This window comes from Vanellus vanellus (assembly GCF_965231255.1).
Source record: "Vanellus vanellus genome assembly, chromosome: 4".
NCBI lineage: Eukaryota > Metazoa > Chordata > Aves > Charadriiformes > Charadriidae > Vanellus > Vanellus vanellus.
This window is the reverse complement of record NC_138909.1, coordinates 2164958-2185640: the sequence shown is the minus strand read 5'-3', so window position 1 is coordinate 2185640 and position 20683 is coordinate 2164958. Positions and strand designations below refer to the sequence as shown.

Below are 20683 nucleotides of genomic sequence, written 5' to 3'. Positions count from 1 at the left end.
GTTCTCCAACCAATGCTCCTAAAACGTTGCAGACTGGCCCAGTATCACCAAAACCAGGAGAGAGATGCAGGAAAGACCATTCGGTCAGAATCAAAACAGCTGCAACATGTCTCACGGTGCCGAGAATCTATAATTAAATATATTAACACTTAAGATCAACGAGCACATGGCCTGTCTTGTGCCCAAGTACATTTTCCACTACCAGGTTTTTCCAGCTACTTTGTTGTCTTCTAGACAATCCGAGATGAGGATTTCTGTCTCTCTGTTCTAAATTTCACGTCAGCTATATGAATAGGAATCGTTTCAGCACCTTTCCGAATTGTATAAAAATAGCAAAAGATTGCATATCTAGGTACTGTAATTGTACGGTAGATGTATAAATCAGGCATTTGCATACTCTCAACAATGCCTAATTTTAGTCTCCTATCTCTTAGCAATATGGCAGTCTTCGATCTGAGACTTCATTTCAGACGCTACAATAAAATAACCTTGATTGAGCTCTGAGAGCAGACTACATCTGCGAATCCTCATTCTCCCTCTCCCCTTCCTCATGCATAGCCGAAGAACCTGCATGAAGGTGCTAAATGACTGCATGTGGGAGGCAGTTGTACACTGTATAGAAAAAAAAAAGTTTTCAGTACTGATCAGGGGCCATAAAAGTCATTAAGTTGATTCCAGTATATGTAGACAAATATTCACACATACAGCCATCTGTGAAGGATAACCCTCATTATGAGGGATGAACCCACAGATGGTATTTAAATCTATTTGCAGTACAACAGCTAGAGGGGAGGTAAGTCTAAAATAACAATTAGCTATCATAAGAAAATAATCAGCTTTGTTAAACGCTACTTTCCTTCACCACGTGGATCTGCTTGAGTGTGGGAGCGTATTATACCATCAATTGCTCACATCCTGGCCAGTATAAAAGGACAGGACAGACAGACTTTTGTAACCTCACTGCTGCCGAAAGCTCTGGTCAGAGCAAACAGCTCAGTCAAATTCTGAAATCTCTCACTTTGAGGACAACCAGAATGTCATTCACAGTCAGACATGTTTCCTCTGGAAAAAAAAAACCACAATCACGTACTACTACCAAAGTGGTCCCAGGCTGCATCACATAAGAATTATACGGATTTTTATTCTAACCTGGAACCAGGGGAGGAGAAAGCTGAGTCAGGGAGGGAAGGAAATAAACACCTGTAAAAATATTAGCCCTCGTGCTAGCAGGAGACCACAGCTCAAAGGATTTTGAAGGGTCAGGGCAGCAAAACTATGGAAGCACTTCTCCCCAGCAGAGGGAAGAGTCCTCCTTTTCCCACTTCCTGCAATCCTTTTTGCCTCCTTCAATCTCTTTCCACCTAACCCACATCTTTCCTCTCAAAATAGCTACAGATCTGCACAAACGCTAATTGAAGTAGCACGTCTGGTGTTGTATAAGGTGCAGGTGCGCAGTGTTTGCTGAGGAAGATGAGCTGTGCTAAGCAACATTTCAGCGTGGAAAGTTTCTAAGGCAGTTTCTAACGCTGAAATTCTCTACCTTGCCCAGGATGCCCAATTGCACAATGGCATCTTCACAATAACTGCGTGATGCAACAGGAGGACACGTAGCAATGCTCTCAACAAAATACCAGTCACTCTAGTTTTGTTCTAACAACATTATTTCATAGCAGTGTCAAAAATGACCTGAAATCACTGCTGAATTATGCCCAATTACATCCGGTGCTTTATGCCCTTTGTGCTGAAATAATGCAGGTACTCTGGCAACTTTTCAGATTATCAACTACTCAAATGGACAGTTGCACACAAAAATCAAAACCCTGAGCATTTAAGGCTCTTATTTGTAACCTCCTGTACAAGGCAAATCCCATTTCAGGAAAAACAAATTTTCAAGCTCAGAATTCCTCAGCGTAGACTTTTAGCTCCCATCTGGTTATCCAAACAACAATTTCTATTCAAAGCCACAAATCTGATGATTTCAGCAATTATTAGCTATCCGGAGAATGATCCGAATGATTGACTGTGTATCGGGAGCTTGCTTTAGAAACAGTCATCCCCAAGCACCTCTGCTTGCTGCATTCTGGTATAACCCGGCAGGGCAGTCTGAAACAGCGTGACGCTGGTTCCTTTCAGATGAAATGACACCAAAAGATGCACTCCAGCTGCTAACCTGCTGTTCAGGCCATAGGACTGGATTCAAGCCAGTCCCAAGAAAAATCCCTGAAACATAGTTAGCGTAGACAACCATTTCTCCCCACTGGAGGTCAACACAGCCTGCATGCCTAGCTCTTGTACCAGCTTCAAAGATGGGTGCTTCAGCCTTTTGGAAGAGGTGAGTGCCTTTGAAGATAACCTTAAAAATGAAAACGTGAGGAAAAGAATACTTGTTCAGGAACTAGAACGCTTCCAGATCACTTTTAAAAAACGGAGAACAGATTTGAAGCAAGCGCTTAAGTAGAGAGTGAGGAACTTTTCTTGCTTAGGATGTGTTCAGAGGCACTGCCTATCTGTTTTGATTAAATGTGACCTTGGATTTGAGATCACCTTTGGAGACAGAAAAAACTTCCTCATTTCCCTCCTTTCCTGTGAAACAAACAAGCATTTTTTATTTACACAGCCCTACTTTAAACATAAATATTTCCCATCCATCCCAAGGGATGGTCTTGTATTAGCATGCCCTAGGAGCAGCTGCAGAGAGCAAGTACAGGCAACAGTACATACCTATTTATCTTACTGTGAACCGTCTTGTCAACAGGTCTCCCAAGCAATTCCTGGAGCTGCAAATTTTTTCACTTCATTACCCTCAGCTTTTTCTGAGGGCCACAGCCTGAGCAAAGAAGTGCACAGGAATAAACCAGAGACTCCAGTGGAATCAAACCTGTTTCAAGCGTGGGAGGAGCGAGAAAGAAATTAAGCCAGTCCAGCTGCTCAGCACCTCTGATCCTTCCTCATCCACCCAACAGTGACACGCACCCCTCCCCTTCCTAATGTCCTGTACCCCAGAAAAAGAAGAGGAACAGGGGCCCACAAAGACACAGCCTGGAAGACTTGATGAAGTTCAACAGTGGCATCATCTCAAATACAGGCTGTATTAAGCAACCAGGTGAGACGAACTGATGCAGCTAGGAAACAGCTGGCTATCAACTGCTCCTTTCTCATCTTGCTCTTGGCCACTACTCCCTTCCTGCAAAGATGTTTACATTTTCTTTGGTGCAGCCAGAAGGTCTCTGAGCCAGGCTTTCCCCATGCTTTCTGAGAAGCTGCAACATATTCATATGAGGCTCTCCCTTGGTATACGCTGCTGCATAGAGCATCTGCTAGCAAACACGCGTGCTAAGTAAAGCAAGGTGATAAAACCTGCTGTATGCACTTACACCAGGGCAGAACTGAACCAGGGACTCAAGAGAGACACATGGACATAGACAACTAACAGAACAAAGTTCAGTGCCTCAATAGAAGACCAGAAACATGTAGAAAAGATGCACATTCCCCGTTCACCAGAGTTAGCATTCTAAAGGCAGGAGAAACCAGTAACAGCCAGACTCCACATGTACCCCCCAAGCCAACGGATAACACACTCATTTTTGTAACTCAAAACACGAGCTGCTGTCTCATGTAATAATACTATATAATACCACATAAAACTCATTAAAGAAAAACTTGAACAAATCCCTTTGTGTCAACCACCCCAAAATATGAACTAAAACCTAGGTAAGTTTCCTGGCTTACCACAAATATTATTTTAACTCCTTCAAAACTAGAGCAACTGGCAACATGATGAGTCAAGCCCTACACACTCTGTCACATCACTGAGCTTGTCCACAATACAGATCTCTGCAGAATTTGGTGCTCCACCCGTGAGAATCGAAGGCTACTTGCAAGGAACACTAAAGCTAACGTGAGCTAATTCCAAAACAACAGGACTCCTAGGGAGAGGACACACTTCACCTATCATGTGCACAACTGAATTCCCACTAACTTGACAAATTTACAGACATTTGGACAACTGAGGGAAGAGATGAGCAGAATCTGGAAGACAATGGGAGGATACGAGACTGAAAGATTACTATGGAAAAAACTGAAAGAAACGTCAGAGGGAAACAGAAATTTTAAGTTCTAAAATAAAAAAGGTTTGTTTAAGTGCTACGGATGAATTAAAAAAAAAAATGCAAGTACTTCTCCCAAGAATAAAAATGGTAGCTAGCACTAGGGAAAGTGATGATCCTGCCTTGCCCTCCTAGAGTAAATACCCATTTGTGTCCCACGTGTACATCAGACTCGACACGTCTCGTAGCTGGACGAGATGAGATGGCGAAGCTTGTTTTATTTTACACGTGTGCTGACCTCTGCACTGGCACAGTTACTGCAGTGCCAAAAAGAAGAATTTCAGATAAAAAACTCCCAGCTGCAGTTTTATACAGCTTAGCATATAAAAAGGATATTTCACCTCAAACTAGGGGTGCTGAGTAACTGCTTCTGAACACAAAACATTGCTACAGAGAAATAAAAAGAAAAATGCAACTTACCTTGATACCAATTTCTAATTTACGGATTTATTAAGATAAACACAATAGAAGTTATCCACTTTTAAAATTTTTGTTTCTATTCAGTACCCACAGTGATCAATAATTTCTGAAGTGATTTGCTTGATTGCAGCTTCGGAAACTCCTCCTCAGAATCTAAATAATCGAGTAAGCTGTTCCGTTGGGCACGCAGCAGAAAGTGCCGTGTCTTTCAGCAACTGCAGTACAGAATCTGTGCGCCGTTCTGCAACAAGCCCAGACCCTTTGATTTATTTACTGCAGAGTTGTTTTGAGCAGCCTTCAGAATCCTCTCCCATGTGATGCTTAAGAATGGCTACAGATCTGAAATGGATTAGGATTACGGGAGAGGATTATGAATGAGAAATACAGTATGTTGGCCTCTCTCATCTTAAGAGTCAGCACTATATTTTAATGTTTCCAGCATTGTTAAGATGGTTTTATTTGAAGTATTAACAATCCTGTCTCTATGCATTTTTGTAAAATTTCAATTCTTAGGCAAAAGCAGCTCAACACATTTCACAGATTAAATCACCTAGTTTGTAAGATGTGTCATTTAGTGTTTATATTTTCAGCTTATCATTGAACTGAGTTCATATGAACTAAGTTACATATCCTTTTGGTTAGCAAAGAAAAGGATTCAAGTTGGCATAAAGGTTTTATTTTGTTGGCAATCAGAATGTCCGCACGTTCATAAACAGATGAAATTCAAGGCTTTCTTTAAAATATTTAAAAGAAAAAAAAAAGCAAAAGAAAATAGAAAAAAAAAAAAGAAAATAAAATTAGACTTCTTTAAATCTAGTTTCCTTTCTTGTGTAAATCTCAGAAAAAACCACATTTCCATGATCTGCTCTGTGGCTGGGCCTGAGCAAGTTCTGAACAGCTGAATATTCATAGATACCAAATATTTATACAATCCAGATCTGTTTGTACCCCTTGAAACAAATACATTTAATTAAATTTTTATACAACTGAGAATCCAGGCATGCCACTGCCAGAAGATAAGCAGCCTAACGCTGCTGAGGTCAAGAAGACTGTGAAGTTACACCTGTAAGGATCCTTTTGCCATTACCTGTGGGTGACTGTTACATAAAGAAAACCTGCGGGGATCACGTGACAGTGCGTGCTCTGTGAATTAAAGCAATGTAATTCTGAAATCTCAAAGATACCCTGACCACTGTTATTTACAGCTTCCTCCAGGAACTCTCTGTTTATCAAATTTATCATTCTGGCATACAACTGCTACCATCATTGTACAAATTGGGTCAAGGCAAAGCCTGCAGCACACTTATCCAGGCAGAAGTAGTGGATGCGGGTAAGTAGGTTATGACACTGGGCCAGACTCAGCACAAGAAGATAAAGGGCCCACAGCTCCAGAAAGCTCTCAGGAACAGTTTGCATAACCAGTGCACAAATAACTGCAGGCAACATTATATGTATCTGGACACAGTGCTTTGACCTAACGCTCTGATCGCAGCTTCTTCTTCCAGGTAAAATTCTCACTGGCATTAGCAGGAATTTTGTCCAGAGAAGAACGGGACCTCTAAGCTTTACGTGAAGGTATCTACTGGTCTGGATCTTTTAATCGTTCAGTATTTCTGGGGTGCTCCCAAGAAGTGCCTGACTTCAGTACACAGTCATAGCACAACCCGACAGACAAAAAAAAAAAAAAAAAAAAAAAAAAAAGACAACCCACCCCTCTGCACTACAGAAATTAGTTGTAAACTTTCTCTTGAAGGCAACTTTGTGGTATAGAAAAGGGAAACCATCCCTTTTCTAACCTCCCTGCTTATCCCATAACAAGCTTCTCTCACCTACTGGAGGGAAAAGTCTGTATTATCACACCTCCCAAAACAGCTCCTGATCTCTGATGAATAAAAAACCCATTTCCTACAGCTACACATGCAGCTGCTAACTGCTGCATCTGACCCTGCTAGGCTCATAAGGAGGCCCTCATAGATCGGGAAAAAGGAGAATGACACATTAAAAGTAACACCACAGGTCTTCATAAATCAAGTAATTAGCTGCTGATTGAGAAGCTCAACATGAGTCAGCAATACACTATTGCAGCCCAGAAGGCCAACCAAATCTTGGGCTCCATCAGAAGTGTGGCCGGCAGGTCAAGGGAGGTGATTCTGCCCCTCTACTATACTCTACTCTGGTGAGACCCTGTTGTCCCAAATCTGGGTTCTTTACCTGGTCTGCAAGCCAATAACACGGAGCAGAGGTATTTCCAAGTTGATTCTATTAATGCACAGAAATGGGGTGCTTGTGCCAAAACAGGAGCACAGCTTAGTTTCCAAAATCTCCACTTTTATACACTGATTATTACATATTCAAACAATTAATAAGTATTAATTGTTATTCTCTTTAATGACTGGTCTAGAGTTCTTCACTTCCCATGTAAATTACTGCACAGACTCTGTCTTCTTCTTCCATTGTTCTCTTTTGAGTAAATGGTGTCATCTGGGGAGGTGGTCAATGAGTCAGTACTCACAGTCTCCCCCTACCTTTTACCTACTTCTGCTCTGGTCTTGGCCATTCTGAGTGGTTTTCTGAGTCTGCCAACCAGTCCTACAGTCCATCACTCTCTTGGCAGGAATACCCTGCTTATCAACAATGCTACATTAGCTGGTGGTTAGTTCCTTAACTGAATTGTAGATAAACCATGTCTAGTTACTATTTCTCTCAAGCAGTAGGGTTGCTTGGTAGTTTTGATTACATTTTACATTTAATTTTCCTAGTTTATGTCAATTTTACTACAACAACCCCACCTGGACTACTGCATCCAGCTCTGGATTCCCCAACATCAGAAAGACATGGACCTGTGGGAACAGGTCCAGAGGAGGGCCACAAAGATTATCGGAGGGCTGGAGCCCCGCTCCTATGAGGACAGGCTGAGAGAGTTGGGGTTCTTCAGCCTGGAGAAAAGAAGGCTCCGGGGAGACCTTATTGCGGCTTTCCACTACCTACAAGGGGCCTATAGGGGAGCTGGGGAGGGACTTTTTAATAGGGCAGGTAGCGATAGGATGAGGGGGGATGGCTTCAAAGGGTAGATTTAAATTAGATAGTAGGAAGACATTCTTTCACTTTAAGGGTGGTAAGGCACTGGGACAGGTTGCCCAGAGAAGCTGTGGCTGCCCCATCCCTGGAGGTGTTCAAGGCCAGGTTGGACAGGGCTTGGAGCAACCTGGGCTGGTGGGAGGTGTGCCAGCCCAAGGCAGGGGGGTTGGAATTCCATGATCTTTAAGGTCCCTTCCAACCTAAACCATTCTATGAGTCTGTGATTAACTATATTCAGGCCTACAGGCCAGGCCAAATATATGAATTTTTTATTTATTAGTTAGCACATAAGTACATTCAAGTTGCACAGGTCTTTCCAAAAACCACAAAAGCAATTTTTAGCCATCAACATCTGCTAGAACATCACTGTAATTACAATAAAATCAACCAAATTTCCATTACAGTTCATTAACAGCATCATCTACAACACATAATGACTTGTTAATTCTTTGATTTCCTGAAAGGTTTACATAATTAATAAGCCAAACCAGCTGCACTGCTTGTGAGAGTGATTTTGAAAGCAGCTTCTCACTCATTGTGTCTGTTAAAAAAAAAAAAAAAAACACAACATATAAATAGGAGAGCACAGGTTTGTATAGAGTTAAGAAACTCTTCAGAATCTCTAAGAAAGGATTTACTCTTGCTAAAATCAAACGTCCAATATAACTGCTACAAATATAATATTAGTAATAGTTTAAAAAGCTATTCAAACAGGAACACAGCTTCTTGTGCTCCTGCCAAGACCATGCAACCAGTTTCCTGGAACAGAAATAAGCATAACTCAGTATCTTTCTCTGAACACATTACGGCTACCACCTGAGGCACCTTGTGAGTTCAAGCAGTCAGACTTTTTCTGCACTTCCACAGGACAAAACCCTCAAAAGATGCTAAATGTTCAGTCACCTGTGAGCAGCTGTCACAAATTAAGCTTGATCTTTCTTGGTGCCAAGGGCACCAACCCCTCCTGCTGGGATTCTGTTCACTCTGGTCCTCTCGTAGTCCACCACCTGGAGACAGGTGAAATGCACCACAGTAGCGGGACTGGTAAAATAACAGCTAAAACGTTCACAGAGGGCAACCTCTACCTTTAGGTCGCAACAGCGCACGTGCCTTCCTCTCTGATAAATCACTTTTCCTAAGGTCATCTCCAAGGATTTTGCAAAGAAAGTCAATGCTTATCTCTCTCTAAAACAACATGGGAAGGTATTTACTCAATGTCAATAAGCAAACCAAGGGGAGAACAAGGAATTCAGACTAGGTCACTTGACTGCCACTGCAGTGCTTTGTCCTTCAATGACTCTTCAGCTGAAATTTATATTTAAGTACAAGCAGCTAGGAGTACCTCTTCACTTCGCAGTTCTGATCCATGTCTGGTACTTATCTGGAAGCGCAGCACTCATTACTGTAGTATACACTGTGTTACTGTTAGGGAATGAGAAAAAGAGTGAGTGAGGGACATTCCAAAGGCAAGAAGATTAATTTATAGAAGTAGCAAAGCAGCACAACAAATTTTAGCGGAAACTAATATTCTACTTACATACAGAAGGGTTAGAAAAAGTGGGAAAGAGACTGATAAAAATGAAAACTGCTGGCACAAATTTTAAGTATTTTTTCCCATACTTAGTACAGCAAAGGAACCGCACTACAACATACATTTGATCACTGTTTTAAAAAAAAAAAAAAAAAAACAAACAGTACTGCTAATCTTAGCAGTGTCATAGATACAATCTTCTCCCCTCCAAATTTCCTCACAATTATAAGACAGAGGCGAGGAAGCCCTGGTATGAGCTTTGAAGAAGCTATTGCCAAGCTCTAATGCAAATGACTGATGCAGAGAATACACTGAGCTCCATAGAAAACTAAAACAAAACAGAATAACATGCCAAAGAGCAATTTGTGGAACAATGCAGAACAAAAATAGTACATTAAAATTTATCTCAAAAATCTGGTAAATGGTACCTAAAAGCTATGTCCCAATTTACTATTTTTTTTCCCCTTTACATAACAAGCAGAGATACATCAGAAACTCCAGAGAAAGCTATTTTCAGTGTTAACACAAAGCCAAAGGTTGCAAAAGTGAAAGGCACAAATGACTCAGCAGGAAGTCCAGCTGCCTCCCTAAGGAGTCATCTGTTTCACTACTACAAAGGTTCTTCCCAGTGTAGTTTCTGGGCTAGGGTGGCAGACCAAAGAGGAATGGTGCTGGGGAAGTGAAAACAGAGTGCCACGTGCTCAAGCAGAAATCTAAGCTGGGACAGACAGCCAAGTAGGAAGATCCTAAGGAAGTTTGTTATTAACTTAAGTGGCCTGAGGCATGGTGGGAGGCACTGATTAACATCTCTGAATCTAATACTTACTTGTTTAAGACTGGCTTCACTGACAACACCTGTACAGAAAGTTTGAAGAGTTGTCATTTTGGTAAATCAAGAGGGAATTAAAAGGCTATTTAGAAACAGCAGTAGGATGAAGTTATGAAAAGGAACAATGCAAAGTCAAGGATTCCTCTTTCTGGTTGTTTTGGGTTTTTTTGTTTGTTTGGTTTGTTTGTTTTTTTTTTTTTTTTAAACATCAGACCATTTTACAAAAATATTTTTTAAAAGCCCTCTGAAATACGCAACATTAACCTTCTCAAAACTAACTGGTAAATATCACTCATGTCTAACACACTAACTGCCTGCACAATTTATAACTGTGCTTGAAATTAGTAACTGGACTAAGATGATGGTGATGGGATTCACCTCTTGCACTTTGCACTTGGACTGGTAGACTATTACGAAACGCCAGTGCAAGATAGTTCAGAAACATTTTAACAAACTTAAACTCTCCAGACGTGACTGTGCAGTACACCTTTTTCACCATGCCTTCCTTTGCATAGCTTTGAAATCCCTAACAAAAATGCAACTGCATTTCCGCTTCGAAAAAGAAGATTAAGTCAAAGTCTACATGCCACAATGCAGAATTTAAAAGGAATACCTTAAAGAGCGTATCAAAATTGATGTTCTGCTGTCCAGTAGCATTGAGAGCTTTGATGGCTGGAGTTCTGCAGGAAAACAATGCAGTATTATTAAACACACTTTACTGTTCCAAAGGCTACAAAGCACCAATGTGAAAAATTGCTCACTAAATGCTTTTGCATTAAAATGCAGAGTTCTGGGCAACTGAATCTACTCTCCCATTGCTGAAGCTACTGTATTACTGCACCATTGAGTACAGACCAACAGGGAATCTGCCAACAGCTTTTTGCATACTACCCAGCCTGAAGGTTTTTTGATGTCTTTGAGCACCTTCCTAGCACCATCAAATACTTTTTCACTGTGTATCTAAATCCTGTAACTTTTACTAAACTTTGCTGTATAAAGAAGTTTTTGGTACGTGCCTCATCCCTGCAATTTCTCGTCTTTTATGCCATTCAATGCCACGCAGATTTTCCTCTGGCATATGTGAATATCACTCCTTACCTTATCTGTTCCCTTTTGAGTGGCATTACAGAAACTGAACAAGGTGCCTGCTCAATGAGCGAACACCTGCTCAAAGAAAATACCCAAGTCTCTAAGCTTTTTAAAAAAATTAAGTGTTATCTCACCACAGAACTCCAAACTAAATTTACCTTCGATCATCAAAAGGAGGAGGAGTTGTCCAATGGTCATAGTTTGTCTCTACACGAAACCACCTATAACATAACACACAAACACAAAAGCAAACAAAAGGCGAATTAGTAGGTAATTAATAAAGGCCAAGAATTAGTACCTCTGTACTGCCAAAAGGGAAAAAACCTCCCTCAAAAACCTCTTTCCTGCATCCCTTGCAAGCCCAAGGGATCCTGTGTCGATACACAGGGCAGCCTTTCCATAAACTACTGAACACAAATGAAAAAGGAGCGACCTCTCAAGTCCTGCTGCTGTCAGTGACAATACTACTGACTACAGTAAAAGCAAAATCAGACCTTGAAAGAGATGATCAGATAAACAATTAGGGTATGCGTACGGTGCAGCCTGCAGCATTCAGTTTGGAATACACAGAGACAGAAGCCACATGGCTGTTGTCAAGCCCGTACTTACTAGCTGACCGTATGCATTAAGCGTCATTTTTCACCACAGGGCAACTATTTAGGATCTCCTTCATATATAAAGTTGCTGATTTCACAAGAATTACAGGAACAGTTATTTTTGGGCCTGCAAGCCTTCTACCACATTGGGTCAAAACTAATTTGGAAGCGCTGAATTTACTGATGCAATATTTGGCAGACAGACAGGAGAAGCCTTCGAATCTCAACTCCTTTGGAATCTGACTAAAAAATAAACAGAGAGATGCTTTTTCCAACCTTGACCCTCTGGACTGCCCCAACCTGACAGAGTGACATGATTCCTTCTCAAAGAGAAGGAACTGGGGTTCCTTTCAGAGGCTTTCAAGCTCTCCCTGTCCAGCTGTAAAAGTTAGTAAGAAGTGCCCTGGATCTCTCAAGACAGTTGTGTTACTAACCCTGTCTACCACTCAGGAGGGAATATGAAAAAAAAGAAAAACAACAAATAAACAATTTTTTTCTACTTACGCTCCACCTAAAGGATCAAGAGGCCAGAGATCTGCTGGCCCTCTTCTGTTCCTGGTTATGACCATGCCTTCTTTGGGCGATACACCTCCTACAATATAGTAAACTTCAGCAATGATGGGAATGCCAGCTAGTCTGAGAACAGCTGACTGAAAGTCCTCTGCTCTGCTCAGGGTCTAATGCAAAAAGGAGATCACAGTGAAACAAAGATCACAGAGCACAGTCAAGCACAAAAACGAGCACCAAGATATCTTAAAAAGAAGAAAAGGTCATGCTTCTTTGAAAATGGCAATTGACTGTCAAGCGCTACTGAAAAATATTTCTCTGAAAATGGTTTTCCAAACTAACTAGCGTATGAATATGAAATGCATATGACTAGTAAACAAACCCGTTAATCCCAGCTCTGCAAATAAGCAAAGAAAACAGTAAATATACATTCACATAATGCACACACATGTACACATATGTATGCAGTGAAAAGTGAAAAAAATTGAGAAATTTGCCATTCAAAAGACAGAGGCCTGTCCATACTCGGCAAATCCAATCCTCAGCACAGTCTTTCCATGTGAACAATAGGACAGATGAAAGTGGATGAAGGGGGCGGGGGGAACAACACTCCACATCTTCCTCTTGCCAATAGTTTAAGAGGATTTAGGTAACAATAGTGAATAAGGCAGAGGCATTGTTTACAGCCAGCCTGGCGTCTCCTGCCATAGCCAGGTGACTAACTTAGCATAAACTGGCAATTCCACCACAGCCAATGAAGCTACTATTTTCTGGCACAGGGCCACAACCTACTGAAGCACATCCTTAAAAATGAATGCTGTGCAGAAGTAAAAACAAATGCGGAGAACGTGCATCAAACAAAATTGTTCAGAAAGATGAGGAAAGTCCTGGAGAACAATTAATTATTTCTGACAGCAACACTGCAGCTACCAGTTTCTAGTCACGGTCTCAAGTCACATCTCAAACTCAAAAAGTATTAATAAAGTCTCCAGTAGACGTGCCAGTTCTGCAGGGAGTTTACCTACAAATGTTATCATTCATGTTTACTGTAACTCAAGAATCTCAGAAGCAGCAGACCTGCTTTATCTCAGTGGTACCCCAACACAGTGTTTATAAAATGGGCTACACAAAACACCGGTCTAACTCCTTCCGCTCACCAGTGAGCTCTGCATTTTTCACACTGTAACATATCAAATGTAGTGCAAAATAACCACTGGGTCAGATACTGACCATCTAAGGATGAAGCTGCCTCAATTTGTTACATTACAAATCACAGCTAGATGAAACAGTCCCTAGAAAGGAAGCCTTTGCACAGCTTCTCAAAGACTTCTGGCATTGATTAGAGATTGCCCCCCTGAAGAACTGGAAATGCCTCTCTCGTACACTTTACTGACAATTTGGGGACAATACTTATCCCCTCTTATGAAATGTATTTGCTTAATGAATTTGCTGTGAAACTAAAAGTTGGAACATGAAATTTACTAGGAGTTTGTAAATACAAATGACATCACTGTGAAATACAAGAAAATAACTCAGTGCACTTACATCTCGGACTAGCCAGCTGACAGGGTAATTCCGATTCAGAAAAGCAGCTATTGCGTTTTCCCACCATCTACCACCAGCTGGAAAAATAAAAGGAAATAAATTACTACATGCTACATACGCTCTATGTAATCTGTCCTCCCGCCTTCTTTTCTTCTCCATGTTTCATCTCTAGCTTTGCAACCTTTCCCTCTGCTGCTTTACAAAAGAGCGGTGCAATAAATTCTTTAGTTCTGTAACTATACCACTATCATAAAAACATCGAGTGAAGCAGCTTACACCAAACTGACAAAGCACACACCATGTCAAAGCTATCGGGGCCTCTGTACTATCTAGATTTTATCAACACTCTTTAGAACACAGAATGCTGATAGTGCTCCTTTTTTTCTGTATTACTTTATTGATGTCTATACATAAAATATGTAGGATGTGCTGCACAACCAGGCTAACGTACCCTGGCAAGACCTCATTTTACAAAATTTGTCTTTCAAATGCTGTCTAAAGTACCACAGAAAGCTAAATCCTCAGTGAAAAAGGGCAGCTACATATCAGCATAAAATGTCAACATTTCAGGTGAAGGGCTAACAAAGAGCATAACATCCAGGTGAAATATAAATAGACAACATAATCCCAACTGAAGTTCAACCAGGGCAGCAGGATTAACACCTCTGCTTTCCAGAAAACATCTCAGACCTGTAATGACAGGAACGATCATTATCTTTTATCTCTCAGAACTTGCCAGTGCCAGCAATTTCAATCAAAACCTACCACATTCCTTTCAGTATAGAAAACTTGCTAACTGCTCAGTTTTTAAACCATTTTATTCGTAGCTAAACGATAAGCAATGAGGAGTCAAAGGTGACTGTAACAGGGACTAGCACTTCGTAATACATATTTCCAAGAGGACTGCAGGTCTATTCATACGATACAGTAGTCTAAATCTGTCACCATTAATCGCCTCATTATTCATCTTACTGAAATATTACAACAACGGGAAGAATTACACAGAAATCGTGAAACAGCTAAAAAAGAGGTAGCGATGGTATTTCTGGGTTACTGGAGAATATTAGGAAAACTAAGAAAAACAGAAGTTTATGATTATTCATATGCCAAAACCAGAAAAAGCCAGCAGAAATAACATGCTTGTCACTTGATAGACCTTTACCCTAATTTAAAGTCATCCCCCTTTCCAGCTATAGTTCACATGCTCATTCCCCTAAATTTTTAGTTCCGTTGTACAGTGACAGACAAAGCAGCAAGCAGGCAGCAACAGGAGCGCAGCATGCATTGACTGAATGACTATTGTCTGTAGTTAAGAAGTGACTCAAGTCGAGGCACACAGGTGGATGACAGCACATTGGTTCCTGACAGACAAGAGGGGCCCATCACACACTAAATTTTGCAGCACTTGATTCCTCTGACAGAATTGGGCAAACAGAACAAGTTTGTGCATGGACTAAGCCACCTCGCTGTCATCTCAGATAATCCTTATACTGAGGGTTGAAGCACACTGCTGAGAAACAGCAGGGAGAACAGAACAGCACTGGTTTTGTCCCCAGATTGTGCCTGTTCAGAGACATAGGACTAAATCATGTTCTAAATCAAGCCTTTTGAAAAGACTCGATACACTTAAGACTTTATCTCTCAGTATCACCTCAGAATGCTCCAGTTTTGAAAGGACTGAGTAACTACACTAGCATCAGAAGCAGGCTCTTAAAAAGAATCTAGTGAACACAACAAGGCAGTGTTAATAAAGGAAACGGGAATCAAAAGGTGCGTGTGCTCCATAGCAGAATCCCTAGTCATAGAGATAATGAATGTAACATATACAGTGAATAGTAATTGCATAATATCTAAAAAAATTTCAAAAACAAAAGGTTGTCTAATTAAAAGTTTAAAAAGAAAAGAAAAATTGCTTACCACAATCACAAGTGAAAAATAAACATTTATTTTAGATGTTGGTTCCAACTCAGACTACATTGTTTCCAGTTCTAACAAACCGTTAATGAAGAACAGCAAAAAGTGCCTGCTTCTTAAAAAGAAAAAAAAAAAAGAAAAGGAAAGAAAAAGAGAGAGTGGAAGGGACAGAAAAGGCAAACCCGGGCTCTGAGTTGGACATCCCTATTAATATCTGTGAAACTCAAGGGGTGATGGAAAAGGCAGTCACTCTGCCTCTGTGTTCCTGTCCGTTACAAGCCCTTCGATCATCAAGTTCTTGTTCTCAGTAGTGCCATCTCTCCACTTTCCTCTACTACCAGACCTCTCCTCAGCCGCCCTTCCAGTCTCTCCATGCATTCTCTCAAGCGCTGGCTGCTGCCTTTTCCCCAGATTTCTCAATCTTACTTTTCTTATTCTTCTCTTTCAAGCTGCCTTATGGGGACAAAGAAACAGGGAATACAGAGGAAGGGACAGAGGACTAGGAAGGCAGACATTTATTTGCTATTCATCACTTCATCTTCTCCTCTCAATCCCTACTCTGCCATCTCCAACCCTGTCTCTTGAACAGACCATGTTAATTTCTCTTAAGCCTTTCCCCAAGGTTCTGTCTCCTTTGACACTTTTCAAGCTGAAATGACACTGTGCTGACAAAGGCCTTTCTCGTGTGCAGCACCCAAAAAGTAGCAGCATGTGTGCTTTACCCCCTTGAGGGCCACAGAAGTCAATCAGTTTCAGCTCCTTCCTGGCAACCTTATTTGTATTTTTCCCTCTGGGAGAATGTGAAAGAAGAGCTAGAGCAGGCAACAATCAACTGAAACTGGACATAAGAAGTGTGGAAGATAGATTTATTTTACCTCGTTCATCACCAGATACTGTGAACTTGTGTGGACTTTGTCCAGTCCATAAGCCTACGTAACCAAGAAACGTGGTGCCTTGATATGCTACCTGAAACCAGGAAACATGCAGTATTTTAGCATTCTGGAATAGATCACCACTTACAATACAGGTGACATTCTGAACCAGCATCCTGTATTTTTTCCTGTGACTTTCATACATAAGTTGCTATAAAACACTTTAAATTACAGTAAAACTTGCAAAGTGAATTGTAGAAAGACTATGAGGACCAAAATTCACTGCACTTAATTTATTAATGATCACCAACTGCTACAGAAGTTTTGCTCAAGTTAGTGACTAGCCAAGCAAGAAACAAAGAATTCTCCATTTGCAAAACAGACTAATGAATATTAAAAACACACTAATGGGGACTGCACTAGCAACTAGCTAATTTTTGGAAATTTTCATCTAACACGCACATTGGTCACAAGATTTTACGAGGCCTTAGAATCAGTCCCTGCCAAAACTGAACTCTTCTCTCTATTCTGTCGTATTTCTTTACTTTTTTGCTATCTCAACGTTTCCTTCTTTCAACGTCTTCCAAGTACTGACCTTGAGATTCTAAATTACGCTGTTCTATATGCTCCAGTTTCTCACAACTAGATATCCAGAAAGCAAAGAAAACCAGCATTCGTCCCACATTCCTGAAGAGATTGACTGTGGTGCTCTGATAATCCAATAACCTTGGAATGGGATTCACATTCCTACACTAAATCCCACTCCACCTACATAGCTGTACAATCGTACCCTGTTCCTTCACGGAATACCACCCCACCACATCACCACAGATCATACCTGCCCGTTTTTTATGAACCGCACATCAATTGTAATCTTGCTTAATATATCGACAAAATCGTAATCCAGGTTCCGACCATGGTAAATGTTTCCTTTGTCATCCTGAGCGACAATACTAGTACAGAACCTTCAAAAAGGAACCAAAGAAAGAATGAGTCAAGAAAAGATTATGACAACACTTTCCATATTACAGCTCAACTAGCTCAACATTTCAGGAGTAACTGAGTTTATCTTCTGCAAAGTATTTTACTAACATAAGCATACAAATATGAGTTGCATTATATCATTAACACACTTGCCAAGCTGAGAGAACAGTCTCATCCCATACTTTTTGACAAAACAGGTTTTATTTTCAAATTGGGGGGGGAGGAAGGACAGAATGCTATGACTGAAGCTCTGCTAACTACACAACACTACAATGTCCTATAGGACTTATGCACAATATCCATAAGGGAGAATCCTTTGCCAGAGTCTAACGTACAAAATGGTACAAACATTATCAGGTCCCACATGGCTCAGGAAATCAAAACCCACTCTGTCTGCATCAGGACAGATATTACAGACCAGATCAGAAGCAGCATTTCCACTTGGGAAAAATATCATCATTTCATTTCTTTTCTAAAAGAAGATGAAAAGCTGACATCTAAAAACATCCACAAAATATTAGTCTAAAACTTTCTAGATTTCATTTTGACAATTATAGATTATTTCATTTCAATTTGGACCCCATCTATATTTTTAATCACAACTAGGTAAAAAGTTCAAAGAAAGTCCTTTCAAACTGAAAACATCTGTTGTTGTTAAAGTGTCATCCATTTCAATAATAGTCTAACCTCTTCTCTAGAACAGGAAGTGTGCTGAAATTCCTTTTTTAATAAGTTTCAATTTCACTGAAACAGGCTTTTTTATGAAGTATATTAAATTAGCAGGGATTTTTTTTCTCTGGAGTTTTGAGTTTGCCATCCCACTGATGCATAGCACTGTCTTTCAAAACTGTAAAGGTAAAAAATTTTGCAGACAAGTTGTGTGTTCCTGGTTCATGTTTTTTCTTTAGTATCATCAGAGCTGAAAAACTTAAAAATTCATGGGCCTTACCAGGGCTAAGAATGGTAAGTATCCTCTGTGAAATACTAAGAAAGCTAACATTTAAATGTCTTATCTGATATTAATCCTTATTAAGAAAAAAAAAAAAATCACTTAAACTGAATACCACACGTTAAGGAAAACAATAATCAACATATGTACAAGTGGCTGTATGCACCTGTTCTTTATTAAAACCTATACGGAGAAGAATTTTTAGGATCCTCACAGGCAACACCAAGTGTTTATTATTCTCCTGCACATGCTTCTCTGGCAGAAAAGAGACAAAGAAACTGAGTATTTTTTCCACTGAGGTTTTGTTTGCTGTCATAAAGATACTACATCCATCTTCCATTGTGCAAATCAAATATTACATTATACAGTCATTGTCAATATTCATCCAGAAAACAGTTTGGAAGCAGCTTTATCTCAGATGAATGGTTGAAATAATCAGATTGCAACTAATTCTTCTAGTTTCTTTTTTTGGTAAAATATAACAATTGAAGTGACAAAAGAGTACATTACATGATGCTCAAAGATAAATGAGCCCAAATACCTTGAATGGATAACCCTCCCTTATTAGCAGAAATAATTTTAATAACTCTATAAATTTATACAGGTATATGGACACAGAATATTACAGCTACATGTTACCTTTATTAATAAAAATACTGCTCTGCGTTTCTTATTCAATTCAGCATACAAACTGCCTAATGAGAAGAAAACCTGCCAGCTGAACATATGAAACGGTACGAGAACAAACACTGCGAATCATCTGCCGTGTGCCTTAACCCGCCTTTTTGTGCGTTCTCCCACGCTGAACTAAAATGAATCTCTACGTCCATCTCTACCAGATTCTGTAAGTACCTGACACTTACGCAGTAGACTCATAGGCGAAGTTAAGCAGGACTCCATCTCCAAGACTTATTCCCAGTGCTTTGCACAGTCCCAGAATTTCCCCCGCAAAGGGCTGCGGCATAAAGAATTCCAATTCCGCTGCGATCGGCCGAATAACTTCGTGGACCCATTTGGGTACACTTTCGCTGCAAAATACACTCAATGAATTATCTGAGACAGATAAAAAGGTTGGAAACTTATGCCTGGCAGTCGGATGCTGAAGGAGATTGCTGCTTCTCCCACCAGCCTGTCCCAGGTGATGCTGACCTGCCTCTCCCGTGCTGTATCAGGCATCCCTGCATCCCATCCCTCGCCGAACCTCCTCTCCTTCTGCACATCCCCCCAGCAGCCTGCACCACCCCAGGGAAACATCTGGCACCGGTTTCCTACTTCTGAGTAGTTGGTTTTGTTCCTACCAGGGGTCTCCCCAGTTTGTCCTTTGACAGGTTCCTGGCCATTTACGCAATTATGGAGTGGCTTGGGTGGGAAAGAACCTTAAAGACCATCCACCCACACACACACGCCCCGGGCAGGGACACCTCCTCCCAGCCCAGGCTGCTCCCAGCCCCATCCAGCCTGGCCTTGGACACCTCCAGGGATGGGGCAGCCACAGCTCCTCTGGGCAGCCTGTTCCAGCGCCTCACCACCCTCACAGCCAAGAATTTCTTCCCAATATCTCCACCTCCCCTTTTTCAGTTTAAACCCCTGAATTCCTGAGTTCTGAGAAGCCCAGCAGCATCTCTTCATCCTCTTCCTTCAGGCCCCGCAGCAGCGGGTACGCCCGGGGGGAGGACAACGACGACCTGCGGGGGCCGAGGCCGTCCCACCGGTGAAGAAGCGCTGCCTGACAGCCCGGCAGGCCCGGCCCTGCTCCCTCCGCCGCCATTTCATTGCCCCCCGCCTCACGGCCGCCCCGGCCCGAGGACAGCCCCCCACACACACTCACTCGATGACCCGTGCGACGGCGCCCCGCAGGAAGGCGGGATCGAAGTGCCGCAGCACCGGCAGCCACCTCTCCTCGGCGGGGCTGTCCAGGCTCACGTTACACAGCAGCGGGGCCGCCGCGGGGGCCGCCGGGGCCGCCGCCACCGCCCCGCACAGCAGCGCCAGCAGCCCCCACAGCCGGCACCCCCGCCCCATAGCGCCGGAGGCAGCCGCCGGCCACCAGCCCTCCCCGCCGGGCAGGGGCGGCCCAAGGGGAAGGGCCGGGACATGGCGGCGATCCCAGGGCGCTGCCGGCGGGGACCGCCCTCCTCACACACCCGCCCCGCGGCGGGGGCAGCGGCCGTCCTCCACCCTGCCCCGGGGGAACGGCGCGGCCTGGGCCGGGCCCGCTCCCTCCCTGCCCTGCTGGAGGGCCACCAGCCCCTGGCAACGGCTG

General features: G+C 42.0%; 1 protein-coding gene across 1 annotated transcript; it reads right to left on the bottom strand.

The window, feature by feature from the left end:
* Positions 1 to 7893: 7893 nt before the first annotated feature.
* NAAA (N-acylethanolamine acid amidase) lies at positions 7894 to 20493 on the bottom strand. The gene is made up of 11 exons (XM_082482624.1): positions 20249 to 20493; positions 19284 to 19448; positions 17326 to 17452; positions 16491 to 16581; positions 13702 to 13778; positions 12154 to 12326; positions 11212 to 11274; positions 10578 to 10644; positions 9962 to 9990; positions 8947 to 9026; positions 7894 to 8145 (listed from the first exon to the last, which is right to left on the bottom strand). Exons 1-10 carry the CDS (start codon positions 20440 to 20442, stop codon positions 8951 to 8953), a joined length of 1062 nt encoding a protein of 353 aa, XP_082338750.1. The 5' UTR covers positions 20443 to 20493; the 3' UTR covers positions 7894 to 8145; positions 8947 to 8950.
* Positions 20494 to 20683: the final 190 nt, after the last annotated feature.

Excerpts from the sequence above, each read along its gene's own strand:
- NAAA (XM_082482624.1), bottom strand. The coding sequence starts at position 20,442 with ATGGGGCGGGGGTGCCGGCTGTGGGGGCTGCTGGCGCTGCTGTGCGGG. Across the intron at positions 16,582-17,325 it reads GGTTCATAAAAAACGGGCAG|GTAGCATATCAAGGCACCAC; the intron begins GTATGATCTGTG and ends TCCTGGTTTCAG. Across the intron at positions 9,027-9,961 it reads GTGAAGCCAGTCTTAAACAA|TAACACAGTGTATACTACAG; the intron begins GTAAGTATTAGA and ends ATTCCCTAACAG.